General features: G+C 54.5%; 2 protein-coding genes across 4 annotated transcripts in view; one reads left to right on the top strand and one right to left on the bottom strand.

The window, feature by feature from the left end:
* The window catches only part of Col20a1 (collagen type XX alpha 1 chain), a 32,355-nt gene extending 28,109 nt beyond the window's left edge, over window positions 1–4,246 (top strand). The window contains exons 30-35 of the mRNA XM_057781226.1: window positions 354–407; window positions 1,312–1,383; window positions 2,005–2,040; window positions 2,121–2,187; window positions 2,265–2,435; window positions 2,855–4,246. Coding sequence (XP_057637209.1) covers window positions 354–407; window positions 1,312–1,383; window positions 2,005–2,040; window positions 2,121–2,187; window positions 2,265–2,435; window positions 2,855–2,928 — 474 coding nt within the window. The 3' untranslated portion in view covers window positions 2,929–4,246. The remainder of the gene's footprint in view (window positions 1–353; window positions 408–1,311; window positions 1,384–2,004; window positions 2,041–2,120; window positions 2,188–2,264; window positions 2,436–2,854) is intronic.
* Window positions 4,247–4,499: 253 nt separating this feature from the next.
* Chrna4 (cholinergic receptor nicotinic alpha 4 subunit) lies at window positions 4,500–24,762 on the bottom strand. 3 transcript variants are annotated; one of them, XM_057781413.1, is made up of 6 exons: window positions 24,591–24,762; window positions 22,406–22,557; window positions 19,160–19,204; window positions 18,896–19,005; window positions 12,815–14,210; window positions 4,500–9,534 (listed from the first exon to the last, which is right to left on the bottom strand). In XM_057781413.1, the coding sequence occupies exons 1-6, from the start codon at window positions 24,637–24,639 to the stop codon at window positions 9,409–9,411; spliced, it is 1,878 nt and encodes a 625-aa protein (XP_057637396.1). In that variant the 5' UTR covers window positions 24,640–24,762; the 3' UTR covers window positions 4,500–9,408. The 3 variants fall into 3 exon arrangements, with proteins under 3 accessions (XP_057637396.1, XP_057637395.1, XP_057637397.1); XM_057781412.1 differs by lacking the exon at window positions 24,591–24,762 and adding an exon at window positions 23,891–24,157; XM_057781414.1 differs by lacking the exon at window positions 24,591–24,762 and adding an exon at window positions 23,253–23,301.
* Between the last annotated feature and the right edge of the window lie 792 nt (window positions 24,763–25,554).

Raw genomic sequence — 25,554 nt, 5'->3', positions numbered from 1 at the left:
GGCATGAGGATGTGGAAAGGCTTCCTCCTCCACCTGGGGCTTCATTTTCCCTGCTCCCTCAGGTCTGGCTAGGAAGAAAGCTATCTCAGCCCGCACTAAGGATAAATGGTGTCGCCCTGGGGTGGGGTGAAGGGAGGCAGCTCCTCTAATCAGAGCTGGGGCAATTGTACATCCCACCTTCTCAGGGTGGGTCACATTCTAGGGACAGTACTGGCTTGGACCCAAAGGGCATCACGTTTGTAGAAGAGAACTACCAGTGAGAATAGTGTATCAGGGGCTGTTGGGGTGGACACCATAAAAGACAAGGACGGATATGAGCCCCCATCTCAGTGTTCCCCTCCTCTGCCCACCAGGGAATGAGGGGACTGGAGGGACCTGCTGGCCTGCCTGGACCACCTGGCCCCAGGGTAGGCTTTGCCCGGACTCCTCGAGGCTCCCTGGAGCTGGACAGCTCGTTTGGGAGAAAGGCACTGAACATCACCTGCTACTGTACACTTTAGAGGAGGGACTTGTTCCTGCTATGGCCTTCCACGGGGCTCTGCTGCTGTCTGAGTGTCTGTACCTGGGAGCGCCCCTACTCTACCCCAGAAAAGACCTTTGCCCCTGGAGCAAGTTCTAACTTTCCAGGGCGGGAGTGCCAGGACTCCTGACTGGGCCTGGTCCGGGTAGGCGGCTAGCCCGGCTAAACCGGCTAGACAGTGATGCTGTTCCTACAGCTGTTCCAGCAGCTGGGACATCAAAGGCAGCCCTGTGACCCTGCAGAAAAGCTGGAGCTTCCTCACCTTGAGAAGACTTTCCTTCCTCAATCCCAGGGGTTCTTTACCCTGAGCTTTGTACCTAGTGAACCTCTGAGAGGGTACCTCAGGCCGGCAGCCAAGACTTACTGGGATACACTGCAAGGACTACTCTCCGGGGTTGGGGGAAGCCCACTGTGTTTCCACCAGAGCCTATCAGGGGGCATTTCAGTGCAGCATAAACACTAGTGGACAGCTGGGTGAGGGGTGGGTGGTCTACCCTGGATGCTGAGTGAGGGTCAGATGCCTGTATTAAGTACCGAACAGAGGTAGGGTTTGTTCTGGGTGCTGGAGGAGTGGCTGGAGGGGTCTGCCCTTAGCTCTGAATGAAGATTAATAGTCTGTCAGAGACACTGGTTTGGGAACAGGACCTGGAGCGTTGATGGAGAGGGGAACAAGGTCTGAGAGCAGCTAGGGTTAACTTTGCAGGGCAAGGAGACCCTGGATATCAAACCAGGTCTAGGGAAGGGAACAGACTCCTTGGGGCCTAAACTCTGATAGCTGCATTTTTTTACAGGGGTTTCAGGGTTTGGCAGGGGCCAGAGGCACCAATGGGGAGCGAGGACCCCCAGGGGCAGTGGGGCCCACAGTAAGTACCCCCTTCCTTCCAGCAAGGCAGCCAAGCGACGGGGATGGTACAAGCGCAGGTTCAGGGACCCCATGATTGAAGATCTGCCTGTCCAGAGCTTTTCCTAGCTTCCATGAGGTACAGAACTGGAAGGAGGCAGCAGCTGACTTTCGGGGGTTCTAGTTCCCTGAGAGGCCACCTTAGCCTTCAATCAGGAGGAGTAAGATTCCAGCAGCTCAGGGCCCCTTACTTAAAAGTGGGCTCCATAGTGTGGGCATGATGGAAAGGAAGAAGCAGGATGCGTAGGAGTTCTTGGCCCAGGCCTGCCTCCGGGCCAAGGGAGGGTCTGTTCTCAAAGCAGCGTTCCAGCTGTTTGGGACCTCTGCCCACACCCTCCCTTCAGCGCAGCTGGGGATAGGTTCTCTGCAGATCACTCTAGATCCCCTTGGAGCTGTTCCTGATGTGGATACCCAGCTTCACTTGCTCTCTGGGCTGGAGCTGAGAACATACATTCCTGGACCTTGGTAGCTGGATTGGGGCCTTGGCACCGCATCAGTGTGGAGTCAAGATTGCCACATGTTGCCATGCCTGAAGTGCCTTGTCTCTACACTGATAGCTCTTTTCCTTTACCCCCTGCCACAGGGCCTACCGGGGTCCAAAGGTGAACGAGGAGAGAAGGTGGGTAGTGGCCGTATTCCAGACAATGGGACTCCCTATTGGCACCAGCCATGGGCACCAAAGCCATGTTCTCCTTTCAGGGAGAGCCACAGTCCCTTGCCACCATCTTCCAGCTGGTGAGCCAGGCCTGCGAGTCAGCCATACAGAGTGAGTGACGCCCACCCTGCCCTGCCTCATCCTCACTGGCGAGGCTGGTCCCCAGCTAATGTCTTCTTCTTCTCCAGCACATGTGATGAAGCTGAATTCCTTCCTCCATGAGAATGCCCGGCCCCCAATGCCCTTCATGGTGGAGACAGGAAAGCCAGGCAGACCTGGATCTATAGAGTCTCCCGGATTACATAATGAGAATCTACTTCGTGGAGACGGGGGACATGTCCACCATCCCGAGGAACAAAGTAACAGGCTTTCTGCTCTTGGGAGGGGTTCTAGAAGTAGATAGTGGCTGGTTCCCTGCTCACGTGAGTGTGTGTGTGCGTGTGAGTGTGTGTGTTTCCTCCTTGTCAATCCCTTTACCCCAAAGTTGTCTTAATGAACCAGGAACAGCCTGGGATACTCTCAGGTGACCCCACCTTCAGGTGACCCCACCTCATTTAGAAGTAAAATCACTACTCTGGCCACTGAACCCACACTAAGGTACTTGCGTGGGGCTCAAAGACATGATGTACTTCTGTCATGAACGCTCAGCCTTTGGCCAAGGGCTCAGCCTCATACTTATCCTGAGAGGATCCAGCTTCCCTCTGGACAGACAGGGCAGAGAGCAGGAAGCTGAAGTTGCTACATTCCCTGACCCTGCAATGTCTCCCTTTCCTCTCAGGTGAGCCTGCAGCCATCAGCCACACAAGCAGCCCTGGACTGCAGGAAGGGAAGATCCCAGAATCCTTGGGGTGAACAGGTGAATTTCCATCATCATGCTAGCCGTGGAGGAAGAAGGAGGAACAACCTGAGTAGAGGATACCTGCTTGGGCTGTACAGTGAGAGGGCGGGAGATGGTGCTGGCTCCATCTCAGAAGCACTGGCCGTGAGAGTGGGAAACTGGTTGCCTGCAGACTCTCACTGGGCCAGCGAGTGTGGAGGAGCAATAGGGTAGAACAGGGGTTTGAGCTGCAGGAGTGTGGGGGCTCACGGACCTGGGAGGAGAGAACTCAGAAAGGCACTCCGGTGAGCACCTGGCCAGGTGAGTGCTCCTGAGGTCTGAGACAGTGCTGTGGGGGTTCTGAATGTGGGTGATACAGTTGAGACCAGGGGGCAGGGTGCAACACCAGATGGCCTCTTTCTTTCCTCTGGATGTCCTGAGCAAGCTTTCTGTGTGCAACCCTGCCTGAGGAGGTGTTTCCGGGCGCACATGTGGGAGATAGGGTACAGTGAACATAGGTGGGCATGAATACAGATAAACACAGGTGAGTTCTGTGAACACAAGCGCAGGTGAAGGCAGTGAGCGCAGGTGGCACAGATGGATCCACATGGGTTCAGATGAGTGCAATGGCCTTGTCCTCAAGAAGGTGATGGCACTGGAGGCATCTGGGAGCAGACTCAGCAGGCACAAGGACTTGGAGTGCTGGGGTGGATGTCTGATGGAAAGGGGTGACAGGAGTGGGGAGTGGGAAGCCATCAAATGGACAAACTAGAGGATTGGGTGAGTACAACAGCCTTGCCCCTGCTCAGGAGACTGCAGAACAGCTCACGGTTCTGCTCTGTTTCCACGTCACAACACAAGCCTGTGTGTAGGGACCTCAAGTTCTGTCTCTCCGGGGTAGCCTGCGCTCACTGTGCCAGGAGGCTGGGTCACGGTCTCCTAGGCTACAGTCCGGCTGTGTCTGCTCTTCTCTCTTGCCAGGATCCCCCTCCTCCATGCCACTTGAAATCACCCTGTACTGCCCCAACACCATCATCCATATCTTTTGTCTCAACACTAAGAACGACTGTGTCCCTCGAGGGACAGAGAGGGAAACCAAAGGAAGACCCTGAAGCAGCAGGACTTGGAAGGGAGAAGGGTGGCACCTCTCAAGCCCCTTCTTTGTACACTTCAAAGTTCAGATAAACCTCTGCTTGTTCATCAGCCCATGTGCGGTGTCTCTCTGGTCACTGCTGAGAGCTGTCCCCCACCACTTGTGTTACTGATCATTTAAAGCTCTCCAGAATTCTTGGGCCTCCTCAAAGCTCAGACTCCTTCCTCATCAAGGCTCAGCCAGGATCCTGCACTAACCCCTTCTCGTTCACCTCCACCCCATTAGGACACAAACCTGCTCACGACTTCCATGTCTCAGGATTCCTTGTCGCCTCAAGGGTAAAATCCAGACCTCCCGCCAACTGTAGAGCGTAGAAGCTGTCTATGGCTACCCCTGAGCGTAGCAGGCTGTCTACGATGGCTACCCTGGACAGTCACACAGCTGTGGTCTAAACTAAGATCATTCCAGATTGTTCTGTCGAACTGCTGCCAAGGGCAGCAGGGTGGTGGGCTGTCAGGAGGGGGAGGCGTAGTGATGTTTCTGATCAATACAGAAAGCTTTTGAAGCACGGGTATTTACTACAAGCAAGGAGCAGCTTCTAGAAAAAGAGCCAACAGAGTAGGTGTCCAAAGTGCCTGATAGATCGGGCTTTCCTCTGTGGAGGGGACAGAACATATTAAACAATAATCTCCCAGTGTGGCAGAAATTGCTGCTTCACTGAAGGGAAGAGGCACTCTCCGAATTCCATTGAAACCTACACTGAAACACAAGACTTGGCGTTTGTCAGGGAATATACTGCTAACCCAGTCCTGAATTTTGTCACACTCATTTTCAGTGTGGCAAGGGCTCATGGTCCGGCTTGACCAGAGTAAGCATGCTTTCTGCTGTGTTAGAGAAGGTTCTAGAAACGCTAGCCTGGCCCAGCTGGAAACAATGGTATTCAAGTCTTCTCTAGATTTATGTATTTTCCCAATAGAAACATGTAATATATTTTTAAATTATTATAATTATCATGTGTGTGTGCACATGCACGTGCCCGTGACTTGTGGGGGCAGGAGGTTGATTCCTATTGATCCCCGTCTTATCTTTTGAGATATGATTACTCACTGAAACTGAAGCTTGCCATTTGCCCTGGCTGCTTGCTTGAGGGGAATGCAGGAAATGTTTGAAGGGTTTATAGGTGGCCGCCACCACTCTCAGCTTTTACATGGGTGCTGGAGATCTGAACACAGGTATTCATGGTTACATGGCAAATACTTCATCCACTGAGCAGCCTTCCCAGCCCTAGATATGTTTTTTGTTGTTGTTGTTGTTGTTTTTGGATTATTAAAGACAAAGTCTCACATAGTCCAGATTGACATCATACTCAAAGTTTAGTTGAGGGAGACCTTGAACTCCTCATCCTCACACATCTTCCTCCTAATGTTAGGATAAAGAACAGGTTTGCAGACCACAACCCCTCCACAGCAGCACTTCTCACACAGTGACAAATGGGGACAACCCAAACGTCCACTGCAAGGAAAATGGACGGATAAATGGTGTAATAGCCACACAGTGAGCACATGAGAACTAGCTGTAGATAGTAAACAGATGAAACCTCAGCAGGCTGAGAAGAGGAAGCCAGGCAGTGCAGCCCACAGGATGGAACCCACACAAGCTAGACACAGAAATGGATACACTCTACCGAGAGTGGTAACTTTCTATCTGTGCATCACCCGTGAGGCCAGCAAATAGCAAGAAATGTCAGGCAGGGATTAAAGTAATGGAAACTCCTAGCTGCAAACAGTGAGAGTAAACAGCATATCTGAGTGGAAAGTGTTTTTTAAATCACCTAAATCCCAGCACAAACCCCAGTGCCTGACAATTCCACCCTTCCCCTTGGTATTGTGTCCTGAGCGGTGTGCTTCTAGCTGTAGGTCAGCAAATCAATCTGGGGAGCTGCAACTGGCATTTTTCTACAGATTGAAACAGGAGAGACTAGAATCAAGCAGCAGGAGCCCAGGGGTGTTCTGCTGTAGCTTTTTTAAAAAACCTGTGTGCGCACCATAGAGACATACCAGGGATCCCCATGTTCCCCCTCAAAGGTCAGGACAATTCCAGGACCAGTTAGTGGCTTTGTGCCAATGAATCTCAATCTGTATGGGTGGCAGGAGGCCCAGAGTTAAAACCCTGGACTCCCCAGATGTTTCTAGTGGAAATGCACCAGTGCCCAAGAGCTATGGCAACAGTGGGGCCACTTCCACCCTATAGGATGAGTTGTCTATTGGCTCTGCGCCCCAATCTTAGTCTACTGGGGAGACAAGGGACTCCCCTAGTTGATGGCACGACAGGAAGGGTGTCAGCTGCAATTACCAGGACGATGTTGTGCTAGGAACAGGGTCATCAGTGGAGGAAGGGATGAGGGAAGGAAGTGGTACCACTCTCACAGGTGTTTCCATCAGGAGCTCAGGTTGCATAGAAAACAGCCTGGGGTAGTCTGGACACTTCCTCAGACTCCGGGCTACAAAGGGGTCTCTAGTTTCCTTTCCCTTTGTGGCTGGCTCTGATGTAAGTTTTTTTGTGTTTTTTTTTTTTTTTTTTGTGTGTGTGTGTGTGTGTGTTTTTTTTTTTTTTTTGAGACAGGGTTTCTCCATAGCTTTTTTTTGGTTCCTGTCCTGGAACTAGCTCTTGTAGACCAGGCTGGCCTCGAACTCACAGAGATCCGCCTGCCTCTGACTCCCAAGTGCTGGGATTAAAGGCGTGTGCCACCACCGCCCGGCTCTGGTGTAAGTTTATAAGGAAGAGGTGCTATTGTCGATGGCCCATCAGCCATGAAGGTGGGAGGCTCCAAGCAAGCCGAGCACTAGAAATTGTTCGGCCATGGAAGCAGCAGCCTTGAGTCTGATAAGCCCCCAACATGTTAAAACATCATAGCATACAGAAATCAAAGAAGCACGTTAACACAAAGAGAAATGGCAACACATGCCCACAGACATGAACACAGGAACTTGGTCAACAGCACCTTGACTGACACCACACGGAAGGGAAGACACCACAAGTCGGTTTATTCAGACAGAAACAGCAACTAAGAACCAACAAGCACACAGCAGCCATAAGTTTAGTGCACACAGCACAGCAGATGAGCCTTGGCCACACAAGTGAAAGAAGCCAGACATCGCGGAGTCCACTACGGCATCCCGGACACATGATGACCGGGACTCACATTTGAGTTGATGCTGTCCATGGGAAGGGGAGGAATGGGAGGGCTGGGAGCTTTGGAGAGATAACATTCACATATCAGAGGGACTGAGACCATGCTGATTTTTAAAGCTCACTGGCCCAAAGGCCTCAGATCAAGCATTCTGCCCTAACTGAACTTCATCTTGACCAGAAAGCAACACCAGAAGCAGGCAGACAAAAGGACAGCTGAGTGGGATGGGGAGAACGTGGTGCTTTAATTTCCTTTCCTGACTTCTGGGTGCCAGTGGGGTTCGCTTTTTCTGACCCAGAAGAGAGCAGCAGAGCAGCCCTCTCTGTACAGTGTGCCACTGTGGCCTTGCCCTGATCGCTACCGCTGCCCACAAATCTTGAGGTTGGAGCCATGTATGCAGCAGGTGGAACTCATATCTAACAGGTGCGTCTGCTGTCTTCCTCACTGAGGTTTGTGTTCCCCTTGGCTCCCAGGTTCTGGAACAAGTTTCCCCACCAGGGATATCTTGCAACACCCTGAGGGCTCCAGTGTGGGGGCTAGGCAACCCAGTCAGCCAGCAGAGCGAGGACAGATTGAAACAGCAGATGGGGGTCCTTGATGCCCGAAAGACTCTAGGGGAGGCCTAGAACATCCAGAGTTCAGAACCCAGGCCTCTGCAGGCCCTTCCTGTACACACAAATGTCCTGAAGTCTCCAGTTCAGGGTTCCTTTCCCAGTGGCACCCTGGAATGCCCAGCAGCTGTGTCCAAATGCAAGTTTGCCCACAGGTACAGGTAAAGACAGTGCTGGCCCTTTGGCATACCTCCGTCCTGATATCATTCAGCTGGGATGGGCAAGTTATCCCACGGAGGTGGCAGCTGTACCTCCTGGGAGTTTGGTGTGTTGGTTCCAGACTTCATTAAGTTCTTTCATTTCTTCAGTCCTCAGAACTATCCAAACAATCCAGCTTCAGGGCCTAGGACAAGCTGGCTGAGGGTGCAGGGCCCAGCTCTGCCAAGGCCACCTGGCTGTTGGGGACAGCAGGGCGGTGACCACGGCACAGGATGATTTCTTGGGTGTCTCCCTCACTCTGCCCTTCACCCAAAGGAATCTCACAGGGGTGGGCACAGCAGGTGCTTCTCCAAGCCCATCACTGGGGATTTTCCAGGTTGTCTGGTGCTATCTTGGGAAGGGGAGAAGGAGCCCTACAACTTAAGTGCAAGGCAGACTGGGTGAGGCACCCATAACCCTCAGCATATGGCCCTCAGGACGATAGGTCAGAGAGCCTGGTTCGCCTTGAACCCTCTTGGCAGCTCGCCCTATTCCATAACACGGAAGGGGCTTTCCATTATTCCTGCTTGCCTTGAGAGTCCCAGGTCTCTCATACAAGATGTGCTCAAGCGAGCTGTGGCCTCACCACAGGCCCAGGATGAGAAGTCCTACCTTCAGTCTTTTATCCCAGAGAGGAAAAAACATGCAGGGGCATCAACAAAGATCCCTGAGGGGACCTGCAGCCCAGGACCTGGGCATGATTGGCTCCCTCGCAACCCTGAGACTCCCAATGCTGCCCTCCTGGGGTTGCGAGTCCCTAGGAGGCACTCACTATAGAACCCTTGTGACCCTGAGCTGAATGCAGGGCTCCCATGGGGCTTCAGCCTTGCTACTCTAGTTCTTCTGTGAGTTGGGGCATCTGCACGGCACAGAGCTTGGCTTCTTACCAATTCACCCCAATCTAAACGAAACAAAACTTGCCTGGGCTCAGCTCTGACACCCGTGAGTCAGAGAACACCCCAGTCTAAAGGGTTGATGGGAACACATCATGGGGCAGGGAGAGGGGATGTGGTCAGCAGGGGCACAGTGGGAGTTTCCTGGGTCGGACGAATCCCCGAGATGAGGGGCTCTGGTTGCTGATGAGGAATGAATTCGTGTGGCCCCACAGGATGACCAAGACCAACCCTGGACCAGTCTCTGAGACACAGATGAGTGTGTGCTGTCTGCAGGCCAGGAGGTGATTCTCACCTGCTCTGGAGAAATTTTAATGGGGGCTCAGACTGACTCTGCCCTGTGCCAGCCTTCAGTTGCTCTAACCAGGCCCATGGCTGGATTAGAACCAGTGCCAGCTTCTGGCTCCCGAGAAGCAGCATCTCTTTCCTAGGTTTTCATGGCAGGTTTGGAAGATGGGGTAACTCACAAGTGGCATGGCCCTACAGAGACCAGGGAGCCGGGCCAAGCGGGCCTGTCCATTACTGTATCTCTAGATCATACCAGCCAGCCAGGGGGGCAGGAAGAGGCCCACAGTGCCCAGTAGGCAGACGATGATGAACATCCAGAGGAAGATTCGATCTATGACCATGGCCACATACTTCCAGTCCTCCTTCACCTGCAAACACAGACATGGGTCACTAGATCTCTCAGATCCCATGGGCAGCCAGAGAAACTTCTGCAACCTGGAACTATGAGTCGCAGTTTCTGCATCAGATACACATCTGCACACACCCCTGTGGGAGGTGACAAGGGGAGAAGGAGCATGTGACTGTCCAGTTAGAGGATCTGCTGGGGCAGATCAACTGCTACAGGACAGAGCCCAGGGAGATACCATACAGGGTGGGCTGGGCATCTACAGAGCCCATATCTGAGGCTGTATCTGTGTGGGGTCTTTGAACTTGGATTCATTGGAGCTTTCTGGTAGTTCACACTGCCACAAGAGACTTGGGGTGCATGCTGTATCCCAGGTGGTCTTGCCTGCTTAGCAGGTTACCTACGCTCAAAAGGACGCTATTTGGGCATACTTTGGACAAACACAGGGCCCATGACTTCGGGGTGAGGTTTTTTTTTTTAATTTGCTAAAGCTGGGTAGCACCATAGAGGTCGAGTCTACCTTCCCACAGTGCAGATGTCAGAAGTGGATCTCAGGGGCTGGAGAGATGGCTCAGTGGTTAAAAGCACTGGCTACTCTTCAAAAGGTTCTGGGTTCAATTCCAAGCATCCACATGGTGGCTCACAACCATCCATAACTCCAGTTTCAGGGGAATCCAACACCCTCTTCTGGGATCTGCTGGGACCAGGTATGCATCCGGTGCACAGACATACATGTAATCAAAACACCCATACATATAACATACAATTAAAGTAACTTTAAAAAATAGTGGATCCCAGAGAGATGTCAGTCATGTGTCCTAGACCAGGAGGTAAGGGCTAGGAACAGGCTGGGCAATGGACTGATCACTAAGGCCATCCCACCATAGCCAAAAGCAAAAGCTCCCAAAAGCAAGGGTTAAGTCCACACCTGCCTCTGGCCTGGCCCTGACTACCCACCCCCACCTCTTACATGGGCAGCTGCCCACACACTGGGTGGAGGCAATGATGCCAGGAGATGTTCCATGGAGGAAGGAGGGTCGGGGACAACGTGTGCATCCACCATCTGTGTCCACTTCACTGGAGGATGCATTCACACATGGTGACAACAGTGCAGATGACTACTGGTTCCTCGGATCCCACAGTGTAAACTCTTTATGCCTGGGGCTGATGCAAGTAAGCCACTTCCTCAAGCTATTCCCAGAAGCAAAGACTCAGAGGATTGATGCCTGGGTCTAACTAGGCCTGGGAACCAGCATGGCACTGAAGACAGTTCTCCCTGCAGCTCTAGCCTTGTGCTTCAGGCAGGGTGACTGTTACACCACTGCCCTGCTCCTTAACCTTCACTGTGAGGGTGTCACTAGTCTAGAAGGGCCTGTGCACATGTGACCAGCAGGGAATAAGCCACGGCAAGCAGACCTCGAGCAGGCTGAGGAACACTTGGCCTCGCAGGCCTGAGTTGGAGAAGAGTGCAGCTTCCCCAGAAGCAAGGGCACCTACCTCAAGTTTTCACAGCGATTACAGGTGTCCTGATGGGTTAAGCCAAAAGTAAACAGACATGGTCACTTTGAAAACTTTAGACCAAATAGATCTTTGCTAAATAAAAAGCCCCTCAAAGGGCTCTTCAGAGTAAATGGTGCTTAGTGTTCCTCTGTCCCTTCCTGTGCCTGGGACCAAGCCTCTGAAGATGAAACACCACAGCCATGACCTGTTGTCCTGTTCCTATCAAGTCAGTGAGCTTCCCAGGCCCGGAAGCAGGTCAGGCAGCTGCAGTAGGCCAGTGGAGATGGGGGAAGTCATGAGGTCCAGCTACAGGACTATGCTGGGGATGGTTTCAGGAGGATTTCAGTTAAACTTTCCACATCCATCCTCCCTCAGTGGCCTCAGTCCAGTTCATGCCTGGATCTCTTTTTCTACCCGAGAGCTGTAACAAGACATAACCCCGGAACCAAATTTCTCTAAAGACAGGTCTCTGAGGTCCAGAATATTCCAGAGACCACCAGAATGACTTCATGAGTCCCCGAGACTCAGTGGGGGTGATTCTGGGAGCAGAGACCCACTCCTGGGATGTAGGGCACCAGCCTCCTTTCTTTCCAGGGCTTAGCAGCCCCAGAAGACAAACCATAGACACCTGGGTGTTGACAACAGGCAAGACCCAGGTTGAGTAGGAAGATGAGCAGAAGCCAACAAAACTGACGACCCAGGAGGGACAGTGGCAAATACCAGCTCAGGACAAGGTCAGTGTAAAGGTCAGATGTCTTTTAGGTGATGTCACTTTTTAGGTGACACAGCAGAGGTTGGCCAGGACAGGACTTCCCCTGAGGACCTTTTCACCCAACCTCTGGCTGAGACTCTGATTCTCACAGGCACAGTCAGATCTGGGAAAACAGTTTGCCTAGCACCAGGAGTTCTTCATCTCAGCATCATCTAAGCCCACACTCTAGTCCTGGAGACCCCTACATGCTACAGTCGGATAAATGTGAAAGGGGAGAGAACCTATCCACAATGCCCTGGTGGCAAGGTCAGACAGAGCTGGCACTGCTGCCCAGCCCAACTGCTCATCAGAGCTGCACTCTGTGAAAAGTGCAGGAGGCCAACACCTATGGAGCAAAATAACCATTCTTTCTCAGGCCTCTGCAGAGCCACAGCTTGGAGCATGAGAACGCATGGGGGTCAGCTGGCTGAGCACTGGCTTCCTGTCTCCAGGTTCCTGAGGGCCTTGCAGTGTGGCAGCATTATGTCCTCACCCTACAACCCTCCAAAGGACTGATGGAGTGGGGGTGGGGTGTAGTTCCTGGCAGCCCCATTCTCTTCTCTATGCCCTCTCAACCTTCCTAGCGTTCAGAGGACCACCCTCTGCCATAGAAGCTCAAGGGAAATCTGTTCTTGGGTGGCGGCAGCAGAAGCAACAGTTTCACTGAATTTTGGGGAAGGCTAGTGTGGGATGAGCCTGTCACCCAGGAATTCCAAGCAGCCAGTAACAGTCTGAAGACTTCAAACGAAGACCTTCTGAGCGCTGGGATGGCAATGCTAGAAGCATCAGCCTCTCAACCCACGGCTCGCTGGGCTCATTAAGTCCTGGCACCTGGATGAAGCTCCTCAGCTTGCTCCCCACTGATAGGGCCTCGTCTAAGCCCAGCTTGGCCTAGGGATCTGTAAGGGATGCTAGGCAGAGACCCCGTACCCTCAGCTGTGCAGCGTTTGTCTGGGCCCTTGGTTTCTGGATCATATATGGAAAACACCGGACATCACATCCTGTCTGGGCCAGGGGCACCTCCCATGCATAGCCGCTGGCCAGGACTTACCGAGAAGTCTGTGTCTTCCGCCTTGAGGTGGTCTGCAATGTACTGGACACCCTCCACTGCCCGTGTCAGGGCTGGTGACAGGGGGAGGTGCTGGGGGCGTGGTTTGGTGCCTCGGGCCTTGAGCACAGTGACCGGAGACACGGGCACAGTGACCGGAGACACGGGCGATGGCTCCTTGCATGTGCATTTGCATGGAGAGGCCTGGTCGGACAGTGGAAGCTGGGATGGATGGGCCTTCAGGGAGGCAGGGGAGGCAGCTGGCTGGCTGTCAGCCAGGGAGACAGCTCCATCTCGAGAAACACAGTACTGGATACTCCGAGACCGGCAGCGGATGCCACCCTCTGCCGTCTCTTGGGAGCTGGGCACGTGCTGGACACTCAGGGACCTGGCTTTGACAAGTGTTGGGACCCTGGTGCTGTTGGGTGCGTGGCAGGGGCCAGGTGATGGACAGGGACTGGTCTTCTTCACCTCTGATGTCTGCAAATCAGGGGCCTTGTGAGAGGGTGACTTGCATGTAGGCTGGGCCTCGACTGGCGTGGTCAGAGGGTTGCAGAAAGATGGGGCAGATGACAGGCCTCGGTTTCTAGTGTCACTCAAGACGCCGGGCTCACCCTCCAGCTCTGGCCAGAAACGAGGGGCATTGGCCATCTTGTGCATGGACTCGATAAGTCTCCGGCAGTTGTCTTTGACCACAGAGGGGCGCTTCATGAAGAGGAGGCGTGGCACGATGTCCAGGAAGACTCTGCGCACCCAGGCAGGCATGGTATGCGTGCGCGGCGAGCGGTGGTGAACGTTGAGCACGAAGACCGTGATGACGATGGAGAGTGTGACGAAGATCATGGTGAAGAGCAGGTACTCGCCGATGAGCGGGATGACCAGCGAGGTGGACGGGATGATCTCGGTGATGAGCAGCAGAAAGACGGTGAGCGAGAGCAACACCGAGATGCACAGGGTGACCTTCTCGCCGCACTCGGAGGGCAGGTAGAAGACCAGCACGGTGAGGCAGGAGATGAGCAGGCACGGGATGATGAGGTTGATGGTGTAGAACAGCGGCAGCCGGCGGATGATGAAGGCATAGGTGATGTCAGGGTAGATCTCGGCGCAGCATTCATACTTCCTGGTGTTGTACGTGCCCACGGCATCCACAATGACCCACTCCCCACTTTCCCAGAAGTCCAGCTGGTCCACGCGGCTGTGCATGCTCACCAAGTCAATCTTGGCCTTGTCATAGGTCCAGGACCCAAACTTCATGGTACAGTTCTGCTGGTCGAAGGGGAAGAAGGTGACATCGATGCTGCAGGAGCTCTTATAGATGGCTGGGGGTGTCCACTGCACCCGCCCATCATAGAACAGGTGGGCTTTGGTCAGGTGGGTGACTGCAAAGTCCCCGTCCGCACTGCCAGGAAGAGGGAGAGAGAGGAGTGAGGTCTGCCCATCCCTACGCCACACCTACAGACATTCTTTTTTTCATTCTTTTTTTTTTTTTTTTTGGTTTTTCGAGACAGGGTTTCTCTGTGGCTTTGGAGCCTGTCCTGGAACTAGCTCTGTAGACCAGGCTCGTCTCGAACTCACAGAGATCCGCTTGCCTCTGTCTCCCGAGTGCTGGGATTAAAGGCGTGCGCCACCATCGCCCGGCTTTACAGACATTCTTGTAGAGAAAGGCTCACAGCCTGACCAACAGCCCCACCAGCTACCATGAAGAGTGCAGGATTATGTATAGTGGTCATGTGGTCTGGGCCACCATTCACCTGTGCGCTTCAGTTTGTCACCCTTGAAGAGTCAAGGTGGCAGAGAACATGGTGCTCACCCAGTGAGCAGAGTTAGTGTTAAACTCTTATCCATTACTATCACAAGGGACTTGGGGTGGAACCAATCTCCTGGCTTCTCTCCTGAACACCCACTGCCCCATGAATTTGCATCTGTACCTTCTCCTTGCAGAGGGGCCTGGGTCACCTCTGTGCCTTTGAGGACTGAGGCACCATGGAAGTTTCTCCTTGGATTCTAATGGTTACCACCTGAGCACCTCATGCACTGAGGGGAGGTGCAGGTGCCTGTCTCCTTCAGTTCAGGAGCTCACAACTGGCCCCGGCAGGTGCTATGGATATCCCAGAGGTCCCTGCAGGACCAAGCCCACTGTGTATGAAGCATGTGTCTGTAGGAACAGGGCAAGTGTGCCCAGAGGCCTGATTCAGAAGAATGGATGCCTGCTGGGCCCAGGAGCACAGGGTGTGTGGGACAAGCAAGATTTCCTCTTCCTCTCCTATGAAAAAGGAGGTCTCGTACCAAGCAGCTTCTCACAGGTCCCTGGTGAATGGATAATCTTGCTGGAGGCCAGCAGGGCTCTCTGCCCATCTCATCCATATGGAGGTAGCGCAGAGCCGCTCAAGGTGCCCCCCAGGACAAGTACCCCTTTGAATTTCCCCTGGACAGGGCTCACACTAAGGATAGATCTCCTCTCCTTTCCACTGGCCCCAAGAATTCGGAGGCCCCCTCTCTACAGGCTGTGGTACACGGGCTGGGTGAGGACTCCGGTTGCCTCATCCAGGTTCTAGTGCCTGACTATTGGCTTCTTGCCTCTCTCTCTTGCTGCCTTGAGGGATGTTTGCCAGGTTGGGTAGTGGAGCATGGGTCTGCTGTCCCTCAAGCCTCTTCTCTTGGCCAGAGTTCCAGCTTTGACCTCTGGGCTTCACAGACAGTGATGCTGTGCCTCATTTTACACATTCTTGGAACTTGGTGACACCGGACAACAGCTCCATGAAGCCCTTCTCACCGTGATTACCTCCACAACCCTCCCCAGAACTGCTTGTATTTCATATTTGCCTGTGGAATTGTACCCTATTTGACTGTGAAATCCATACCCTATTTTCCCCGTGAAATCCAGGCGGCAGTGTGGCACTCTTAGGCCTTGGCGTCTCTACATGCCCAGACCATTCGCTTTGGCCCTGGATTAGCATTCCGAAACCGTCAGAGTCAGCAACAGTGCACTAACACTTTGGGGCAAACCCTGCCAGCTTCAGCTCAGAAACACTGATGGGAAACCTCGATTTATAGCTAACGAGCTCCCTGAAGCACGATTAAATTTCTCACTAATGGCACCAGCATGCGTCACGTCGGTCTCACCACTCATAAAACAATGCAGCCCTGAGCCACAGGCTCCAGAACCTTCTGATTTCCCAAGTGCCCAGCCCCATCTGTCCATCCCTTCTCCCACCTCCATTCACGGGCCCAGCTCATTGGCTAGTGCCCTCCAAGGTTCTTAGGCAGAGAAATCCAGGTCCCCTGAATCTCATCAGCCAACTGGTCCTCCTCCCCTGAACAGCTTCTCAAGTCCTGACCAGAGCCCATGGTGGCCACCTGGAACCCTTCATGGTTGGTCCTTTCTATGCTAACCAATCACCTGCAGCACCATCCACAAGGTTCAGAAGACCTGAGCTTCCCATGATCTCAGTGGGTGCCGAGCCTGGGCCCTCCTGCGTGTTAACTCATCCTTGGTCAATGCTACTGATTTTCTCCGGCACAGCTGTGCTACATATGGAAAACATTGGAAAAGCTGCTCTCTACATGCACCCCAATAAGAAGGCTTCAGGCTGCACAGTGCACAGCCTGGTTTCTACAGAAGCCAGGTTCCCTCTGGGCACACGGAGGTGGATCTCACAGCATATTTCAGGCCTTGTGGAATCAGGCTTGGGTTGGCTCCCTTCTCGCAGTCCCATCTCTCCAAAAATCAAAGCCTCAGCACTCCAGGCACAAATTTAAATTCTCCCACAGCAAGAGAGTGGATCCTCTGCTTTGACAACTTTCTGCAGAGCAGGCAGGAAAGGCTGCAACCAGCTGGTCGACAGGGGCCCTCAGGGCTCACTTGAATTAGTGACTCCCCTCTGCAGCCTTGGCTGCTGGGTCTGGGTTTCCCACCCTTCAGACACACTGGGGACTCAGTACTCACAGCTCAGGCTGCTGTGGCTCCAACTGTACTGCTCACCACTCCCTGCTCTCCCCAGCCCGGCCAGGGTCCCCGCGTGAGCTCGGCAGAGCACCTAAGCCTGTGCAGATGGACTCCTCTGAGGTTACTGTTGTGCTTGTGTTTGCAGATGGGTACCAAGCGTACTCTCTGAGGGAGAAGGTCTCTGAGGGGGGCAATGCGAACATCTCCATCAGATTCTGACTCCGTTTCCATATGACACTCACACAAAGCCCCAGCTGTGGAGAAGATGACAGCTGAGTCCACAGAGTTCAGCACTCTGTAGTAGCTCTGGCTGCTTTGTTCTTCTCATATTGCCAAGAGGAAGGCAGTCAGAACGCCCAAAGGATAATGCTGTCCCAGCAACCACTGGCAGCCCAGCCACGCACCAGGACAGCAGGTTTGTCAAGTGTGCTGTTGGCATTTCACTGCCAAGGCTGCTGATTCAGGGTGAAGATGATGACGGGTCCTCAGTTTCCAGTTCTGTACCTTACAGACCCCAGAACACCAGAGGAAGTACAAACTTCTGGGTCCTACAGTCAACCAATGTGATGTTAGTTCTGGACTCAGTGAACTGGCCAGGAGCTGGGCGAGGGTAGGTCCTGGATTTTACCTATTCCTAAGAGGCCCCACCACCTGAGGCTGCGATCCAGAGGGAAATGAGATCCACACCTGGCTGAGAGCGTCTGGGTTTCCAGGAGAGGGAGCCCCAAGTCAACAAAAAGAGTAGGGACTTCCCCAGTCCAGCAGTGGGACCAACCATCTGGCTAGTAGCTGCTGATTGCACTAGAAATGTCCTCTTCCCTGCCAGCATAAAAGTCCTTTCAACCTTCACCAGCTCCAAGCCCTGCTCAGGTACATCTCAAGTGCTCATCCCAGCCACAGAGAAAAGGGGGTCTGTCCCTTTGGCATGTGTCCGAGCACGTAGGAGGGAGAGACAAAGACGACCTGGGAGGAGTGGAGACTCCTGAGTGCCCATCATCAGGAACCTGGTCCTGGGCTGTTTATCGGCTCCCCCACCTCCTTCTCTGCCTACCCAGTACCGCCCAGAGATGCATGAGTCCAATAGGCTGCCCAGAGTAGATTCAGTACTTGATCTTAGGGCTCAAGGGAGGGACAGGCAGAGGGTGGGTCCCAGAAAGGCCCAGTCGCTAGAAGTCTTCCAGGGCTCAAGGTTCAACTAGATGAGTGCAGAAGACAGAGGGGGCCTTTCTGAGGGAAGAGCAAGGGTCATGGACCTTGATGGTCCCTGCCATCTGCTCATTCTCAAACCCACCCTTAATACAGCCCACCCATAACACACTTTGGGAAAACACCCACAGCTCCTTCTAAAAGCCAAGGATGTGACTAGTACTCTGCTCAATGAAAGAGGAAATAAAATCCCAGTCATTCTTAATCTAATGGGAGCATTTGTAGGTCAGATGGGCACCCCAGGGCCTGGAGGGGGCTGTGGGCAGATGGTTGGGACTAGGGGGTGGAAGAGCTTTCTGTTTGCTTTGTCTGCAAGCTCTGTGGGAGCTGGAGTAGCATATCACCCCGCGTAGACTAAGCTCAGAAATCCAGCTGCTCCTAGCTCAGGTCTCTCTGTAAGGGTCCCCAGGAAAAATAAGTGTGAGGATGCCCGTCTCCTGCCTTCCTGTCACCAATGACTGCATTCGTCTCCGTGCAGACTTCAGCTTCTAGGAGCTGCGACGGGGTGTGAACTGAGCTTAGGAGCTGGGATTGTCCGTTGGCTCGGCGCCCAGTGTGGGGCACAGCACAAAGGTGGGACCAAGAAGAGCGGAGGCAAGTCTCTGTGGAGCACCCACTTCTCTTTACCTCTTCTACCCCAAAGTCCCCCGCATCATTGGCCTTTCAGACTGTGACTTGTACACCTCAGGAGTTAAGAAAACCTGCCTGGGGTGGGACCTGCAGTCACTTCTGGGAGAGGGTGTCCAATCCATTCCCTGCCCTCAGGAGACAGAAGAACCTCACAGCGGGTACCCCCGACCCCTGCACTGGGTGTTGGTGCCTACACCCAGCCCCTTGGGTTTACACTCCCTTTGCCTGGTTCCTCTTTGCTTCCAGCAGTTTCCTTGCCGGGCTGGGTCCTAACCTCACCTGCCAGGGCCCACGAGGCTTACTTGTTGTAGAGTACAATGTCGGGCCTCCAGATGAGCTCGGAGGGGATGCGGATGGAGGTAACATTCTCGTAGTCACTGGGGACCCAGCGCAGCTTGTAGTCATACCACTCCTGAGTGGGGGTGGAGAGCCACGTGTGAGGGGGGTTATAGGGAGGAGGGCAGAAGTGGGGGAGCCCCCCACTCACCGGCACTCCTGAGAGGGGGTGGAGAGCCATATGGGGGGTATGGGGCGGAGGGCAGAGGCGGGGAGCCCTCCCCACTCACCTGCTTCACCCACACATTTGTCGTCATCATCTGGTTCTTCTCATCCTAGGGCACAAGGGAGAAGGGAGCTTGAGGGTCCCCTCAGTCACAGATATGTCCCTGCTTAAATCTACAATCCATAGCTAGCAAAGGCACGGACAAGCCAGGGCTGATCTTCAGGAGACAAGTGTCTCAGCCCTGAAGGCAACCTAGTCTGGTATGGCAGCCTCAGGGGAGGTAGGATGAGGAGACAAAGACTCTGGAACCTTTCCAGAGAGACGTGGGGGAGCAATTCAGCTCCAAATGGACCCCAGGCTCCTTGCAGGCTGAAATCCGTCAGCCATGTCCACTCACATTGCTCCCTCCCTCCTCCCTCTGCAGATGGGATCCACGTGTAGCTACTCCTAAGGCCATCAAAGCTACAGGTTAGGAAGATCTTGATAAAACCACCTTCCCCGGGCCAAGGTGGACATTGTGGCAGAGATTCTGGTGGTTTCATCTCAAGGTCACCACGCAACAACCAGTCAGGCTGAGAAGATCTAGGCTGTAGACTACTCTGTGAGGTTTCTTAGGGTTGCTGCCCCAGGTTTATTCCCCTCTGTGCCACAGGAATGGGCCCATCTGGTGAGGAACAGCAGGTTGGAGACCCACGTTCTGATCAGTCGGTTCCTCAAACAGACAGGACCCTTGTGGAGAATGAGCAAGCCGTGGTGTAAGCACAGATGTCTGTGGGGACAGATTGGCATCCATAGTCACTGTCACACCTTCTAGCCTCAGGAAGGGTCTGAGACGTCATGCCCATAGTCTGGGGAACAGCACTGGGCCTTGTCAGAGAGCATCTGATACTGGGCACCATGCGTCCCAAACTGGACCAACATTTTCTGTCATCAGCCTAAGCCTGACTAACAGGCTCCTCCAGGGACCTAACCAGGGAGATTCCCAGGACATCCAGCAAGAAAGTGTCTTGCTCAGAATAGAGCATGCTCCTGCCCCCACAAAAATCATTATAGTCTAGTAAATGGGAGGAGGTTGCACCCCCTGATGCCCAGCCCTAGGCCTGGGTCCTCTCCAGTGCAGTCACCTAGGAAGGTCACCCAGTGGCCTGAGCGAGTTCCCTCTCTGGAAGGACACTAAAGAGAAGGTGGGATGCAGAGCACAGTCCACAGTCTGTTGGTTCCTCCCGCTGCCTGCATGTGCTGGTCAGCAGCAGCCTCATCCCTGCATGACCTTGACCCACACCCAAGGAAGCTGGAAATGGAACACTGCTTCGTCCCACAGGGCCTCCAGAATCATCAGGATAAACTTAACTGTTGCCGGGCTGGGTCTTCTTGCCCTAAGCATCCCTTCCAGCCCCATGTGGCCGTCACACTCCAGGGCCTTTGGATCCTATAGATGTTACAGAGATCTGGAGCACATTTCACAAGGACTCAGCATTGGGTTAGGAAAATCCTGGTGATTCCGTAGCCTTCTCTGCAGCGGGCGCTGGGTATAAACTCAAACAAGGCACGCAGTCTCCCTTACCGGGTGCAGACCCCAGAGAGGCATCTATAGTAGATCTAGTAGCTCACAAAGGGACATAGGCAAGCTGGGCACTAGGATGGGGGCACCTGGATCCCAGGTCCTAGTGGAAGAAAGAGTAGGAGAGTAGGCCAGACACAAGGCAGACCTTTCTACACAAATGTGGCCATGAACCTTCAACATGTACAGTGCCTGCCTAGAGCCAGCATTCCCCTTTGTGGCAAAGTCAAGGTAGATCCCTGGCGGGGTGCAGGGAGAGCCTTTGGGACACCCTCCAACCAGGCCCAGGAGCTATCTATATGTGTGTGTATACATGTTTACATGTGATCTCAGCTAGATCCAGGACAGAGGTCAGGCCTGGGAGTCAGGTCCCTTGGAGACATTTTGGTGCTGGGTTTGCTCTGAGCCTCAGTGTCTCCCGAGGCAGAGAACGTGAGACTGAACTCCACAGGCTTAGGCACGCCTGGTGGTAGCAGACCCAGAGCCTTGAGCCACCGCCAACAGCTGCCTCTGCCAGCCACCACTTGTAACGGTGTTTGCAAACCTCAGCAAGGATGAGGGCCTGTGCTTCTTGCACTGTCCTTGATGTCTCCCAGCCAGGGACACTGCAGGAACCATGCAGGGGCCAAATGCTAGGCTCTCCTGAGGATGAAAGTCTTAGTGGCTACCCCTGAATAGAGTCAACTGGCAAGAATCTGTGTCCAATCCCATCAGGCCGGATCCCTGAGATGTTGCTGGCTCTGTCAAAGATGGTATAGTTGCTTTTAGCGCATGTCAGGCAAGCACATGGAAAGGCTGAGAACCATACATTATCAGTGCCAGCCTCAAGCCAACACTTCCCCTTGTAGCAGAGAGTCGGGTGGACCTTTAGGACACTCACGCTGGGGTATGAACTCAAGCAAGGCAGCAGTGTCTTTTGTGTCCTCCCCTTTATCTTCTATCCCTCCTAGAAGGCTCTGCAGGGACAGCTTTCTCTCTCTCTCTCTCTCTCTCTCTCTCTCTCTCTCTCTCTCTCTCTCTCTCTCCTTACTCTCTCTCTCTCCTTGGATCCAGGCTCTGCCCCTGAACTCAACAAAACCCAGTATGGCGACCTCAAGCTTACTAAATCAAGTGGCCTATGGCTGCCCCACTGGTAAGATTACGCCTCCCAGCATCCTTCCTCCAGCCAGGACAGAACTCACACTGGGCCCAGCCTGAAGGGCAGAGCCTTCAATGGTACCAACCCCTGGCCACATTCCTCAAAGCCTGGTTCCACCCCATAAGGAGCATCTCAGCCTCACATGAGGACAGACTCCTACATTACACTTCCCTGGGCCAAGACCTCATCTCTGGTACTTCCTCTGGGACTCTTTGGGCCCCAGCCCATGCAGCAGGGGCTACTGCCTAGCTCACACAGGTCCTCCCAGAAATCTTCCTGGACCCTCACTGGGAAAATGAACACAGCCAGGTAAAGAGGATCTGTATGAGATTCACCCAAGCCCGACTTTCCATGTTGGCTGGTACTCTGTGGCCTCTGGGATCAGCCTGAGATCAATGTGCCCCCGGTGTACCACAGTGCCCACTGGAAGGGTGACACTTCCCACACCTTTCCTATGGAACAGGTCCAAGCCATGGAGCCCACCTCCCTTCCCCAGCGCTGAGTATCCACTGAAGCTAGAATGACATTTTTCTGTCAGATGGAGTCTCACAGTAGTACCTCCTACAGCGTGACCCCATTGTCCCATAAAACAGGGTCATTCCCACACCTACCACATCAATGAGCTGAGCAATGGACAGGCCGAAGCGGACAAGGACCACGTCTGAGATGTTGGCTACTGGCCGAGACCACTTGTTGTAGCCAGAGAAGAGTCTCTTCAGGAGCCGCTCTTCGGCATGGGCCCGGGTCTCAATGTGGGTGCTAGCTGTGGGGGAGGCAGGAGGTTTAGGGGCAGGTGAACACAAAGGGTGTCCCTCCAGCCCCATGCCACCAGTCTTTCCTGCCTTCCAGTTCCTCTTCCACATCACCTTCCACCTTAGGAGCCCTGGGCATGCTGCCTTGATTTCCCCCGACTCCCCTCAAGGAAGCCTTTCCGGCACCCTCAGAATGGGTCAGGCCCTCCTGCATTTCCTTCACCAGGAAAACAAGGCAACTGACCGCGTGAACACCGAATTGCGTACAACTTCCTGCAGACAATCACTCTGGATGAAAGTGCCCTATCGCCGGTGACCGGCAGAGACAAAGGACATGAAGTGACTGACAGCCGCATGGGAATGGGGACAGAAGGTGCATGGGACAGCGAGGGTGGTGCTTGCGCTGCTGTCCACAGGAGTGGTCCAGCTGCCTGGGTTTTAGTGTCCACCCTGACAACGAATGCAGACCCTCAATGCCACTAGCGCCCGGAGTTCAGGGCAGACGCAAGATGCCCTGGATAAGCGCCACACTGCTGCCTGGAGAGGGTGGTCCCTCATTCCACCAGTCAGCAGCCCATCTGTGTTCTCTCCATTGGCCCCCTACGTGGCTAGGGGGCCTCCCTGTCTCCATTTGCTGGGTTGCTGCATTAAAGAGGGGGGTGGGAAGAGGGAGGGGAGCCTCTGCTGTCTGCTGACTCCTGCTTACCTGAGAGGAACTCCTCAGGAGGGGTCTTCTAGAGTACCCCCACAGCCTCCTCCCTCAACCTCATTCTTCCTGGTACCTTGGACCAGTAAGGTACAGCTTCACTGCTCAGTGGGGAGGCCAGGGATTAAATAATCCCCGGAAACCCCTGGATGGGTTAGGGTGAAAGGTGTCCGTTTAAATGGGAGGTGGTGGAAGCCGGGGGACGGGGAGGGGGAGCAGAAAGGATAGGGTGGGAGCTCCAGGGGCAGAGGCAGATCCCCGAAACCAGGAGCAGACATGGGGGCGGTCTGCTGAGAGATTTGGCAGGATGGAACCTCCCTCCCAGGTGGACTCCACCTCTATCCTAGTTGGAGGTTCTGGTTCCAGCTCGGAAATGCAGCCAGACCACCCTCCCCCCGCCTCACCCCCGCCTCCACTCAAACCCCCTCTCCCAGCACTTGGCGGCTGATTCCTTCCTCACTGGCTCAGCTAGCACCGCAGGACGTCGGAGCTGTAGTGGGTGGAGGAGTCTCTGGCTATCCCGTTGCGCGCACCCGCGGCTTGGCACCGCAGCCCGGGGCCTCCTCTTCCCTGGCCCGGGAATCCCAGATGCTCGGACCCGGGAGAAAAAAAAAAACGTTCTGCGTTTTGAAACTTACCAGGCAAGAGGCCGACCCCTAAGAGCAACAGCAGCGGCAGTAGCAGCGGCGGCTGCGGCGCCCGGGGCCCCCAGAGCTCCATGGCGCACCGAACGGGCTCTAGACGCGGGCGGCTCCCAGCTGTGCCGCGCCTCCGCTCCAAGACCCGCGCGCGCCCAACTTCATGCCCCGCGCCGCGGCCGCTCGTCCCCAAGCCGGGCTCCGCAGCTTGTCCCGCGGGGCGCGGCGGCAGGGCGGGAGCTCGAGGTTGTGGGCTCCAAGGCGCGGCCCCGCCCGGACCTGCTGCCTTCAGCCGCCGGCGAGAGGGGAGGAGGGGTAGGGACGGGAGGGAGGAGGAAGCGGGCGGGAGGAGGGGGCGGACCGGGCCCCGAGGGTAGGTGGAGGCCACGCTCGGCCCCGCGTGGGGGTAAAGTTTCCTTGTCTCCCCCCCTTGGGGCTCGCGACGTGCCGGGTGGGTTGGCGACCCCCTGGTCATCCCAGCAACCCCAGCGCCTTCAGGAATCAAGCCCCCAACCCCGGTCTCCAGCCCTAAGACTGCTGGGCGTTCATTCAGGAACTGTGCGCTAGAAGAGGGCACCCTGCTTGGCTCTGACTAACTCCATCACTCCACCCCTCCTTAGCGCGACTGTTTGCAGTTTGGAAATAACAAGTCTCTCTTTCTCTCGTCTCCTCTAGCCCAGTGTTGAGGGAAAGAACCCACCTTCCATCAGCCTGCTACCCTCCTCCTGTACTGCAAGCCCAAGAAGCATCCTGCAGCGCCCAGGCCCAGAACTGCTGTTCTAGTGAGAAGATCCTGGCGATCCGGACCCTGTGTCTCGCAGCACCAACCCGGTACCAGGGTCCACCTTTGTCCTTTCTGGACGTGCAGGTTCTCGCCCCCCCCCACCCATCCCCCCGCCAGTCGGGTGGACTGTGCTGGCGCTAAAGCAGCTCCCCACCCCAACTCTGTGGCAGCGAGCTACTGGCTAAAGAGGACAGGTGCTTGGAGAAAACCGCTGGGTGCTGGGGATGGTCCTAAGGGTTGCCACTAACGAGGTGCTCGGGTCCTGTGGTTCCTAGGGAATGGGGCCCGTCTGAGCAGGAGGTCCTGGGAGAAAGGACTGTGGTTTGTGGGCCTGAGTTTCCCAAGAAAGAAGAAGCCCTGCTACACCACAAAAGCCTGATGTGTCCCAACCTTGCCTTGTCCCAGAGACTCCGCAGCCGGCTCTGAGCCCCTAGATGGAGACCATCTTGAAGTTGAAGGCATAAAGGTGCTGTCTCTGTCCCTGTAGCACATGCCCCCTTGTCCCCAAGCATGGTGGCTCCGAGGTTGACTGTCTCTCTGGCCCACACCTACCCACAACAGTACAGGGACAGTTTTCATTGCCCAAGTCCTGCTCCCATGACCTCCTCTTTCCCATCTCTCCACCCTGCCCCCTCATCGACCCCTCTATCTGTGTACCCAGCTCTCTTGCCCTCTGGCCTACAGTGAATACATGTCACACACACCCTAGGGATACTCAGACTCCTCCAGGTTACAGAAACATCTGTCTATACTTTGTGAGCAGAACCTTCCAAATTATTCTTCTCCTGGGCAGACCACCTCAACAGTGGCCACCGGTCCCCCACTGTGCCCTCCTCAATGCTGGCCCAAGTATTGAGGATGTGTAGGTGCCAGACTCTCA

The sequence above is a fragment of the Chionomys nivalis genome, chromosome 9, assembly GCF_950005125.1.
Source record: "Chionomys nivalis chromosome 9, mChiNiv1.1, whole genome shotgun sequence".
Classification (NCBI taxonomy): Eukaryota; Metazoa; Chordata; class Mammalia; order Rodentia; family Cricetidae; genus Chionomys; species Chionomys nivalis.
The sequence above is the reverse complement of the archived record's forward strand: the minus strand, read 5'-3'. Positions and strand labels throughout refer to the sequence as shown.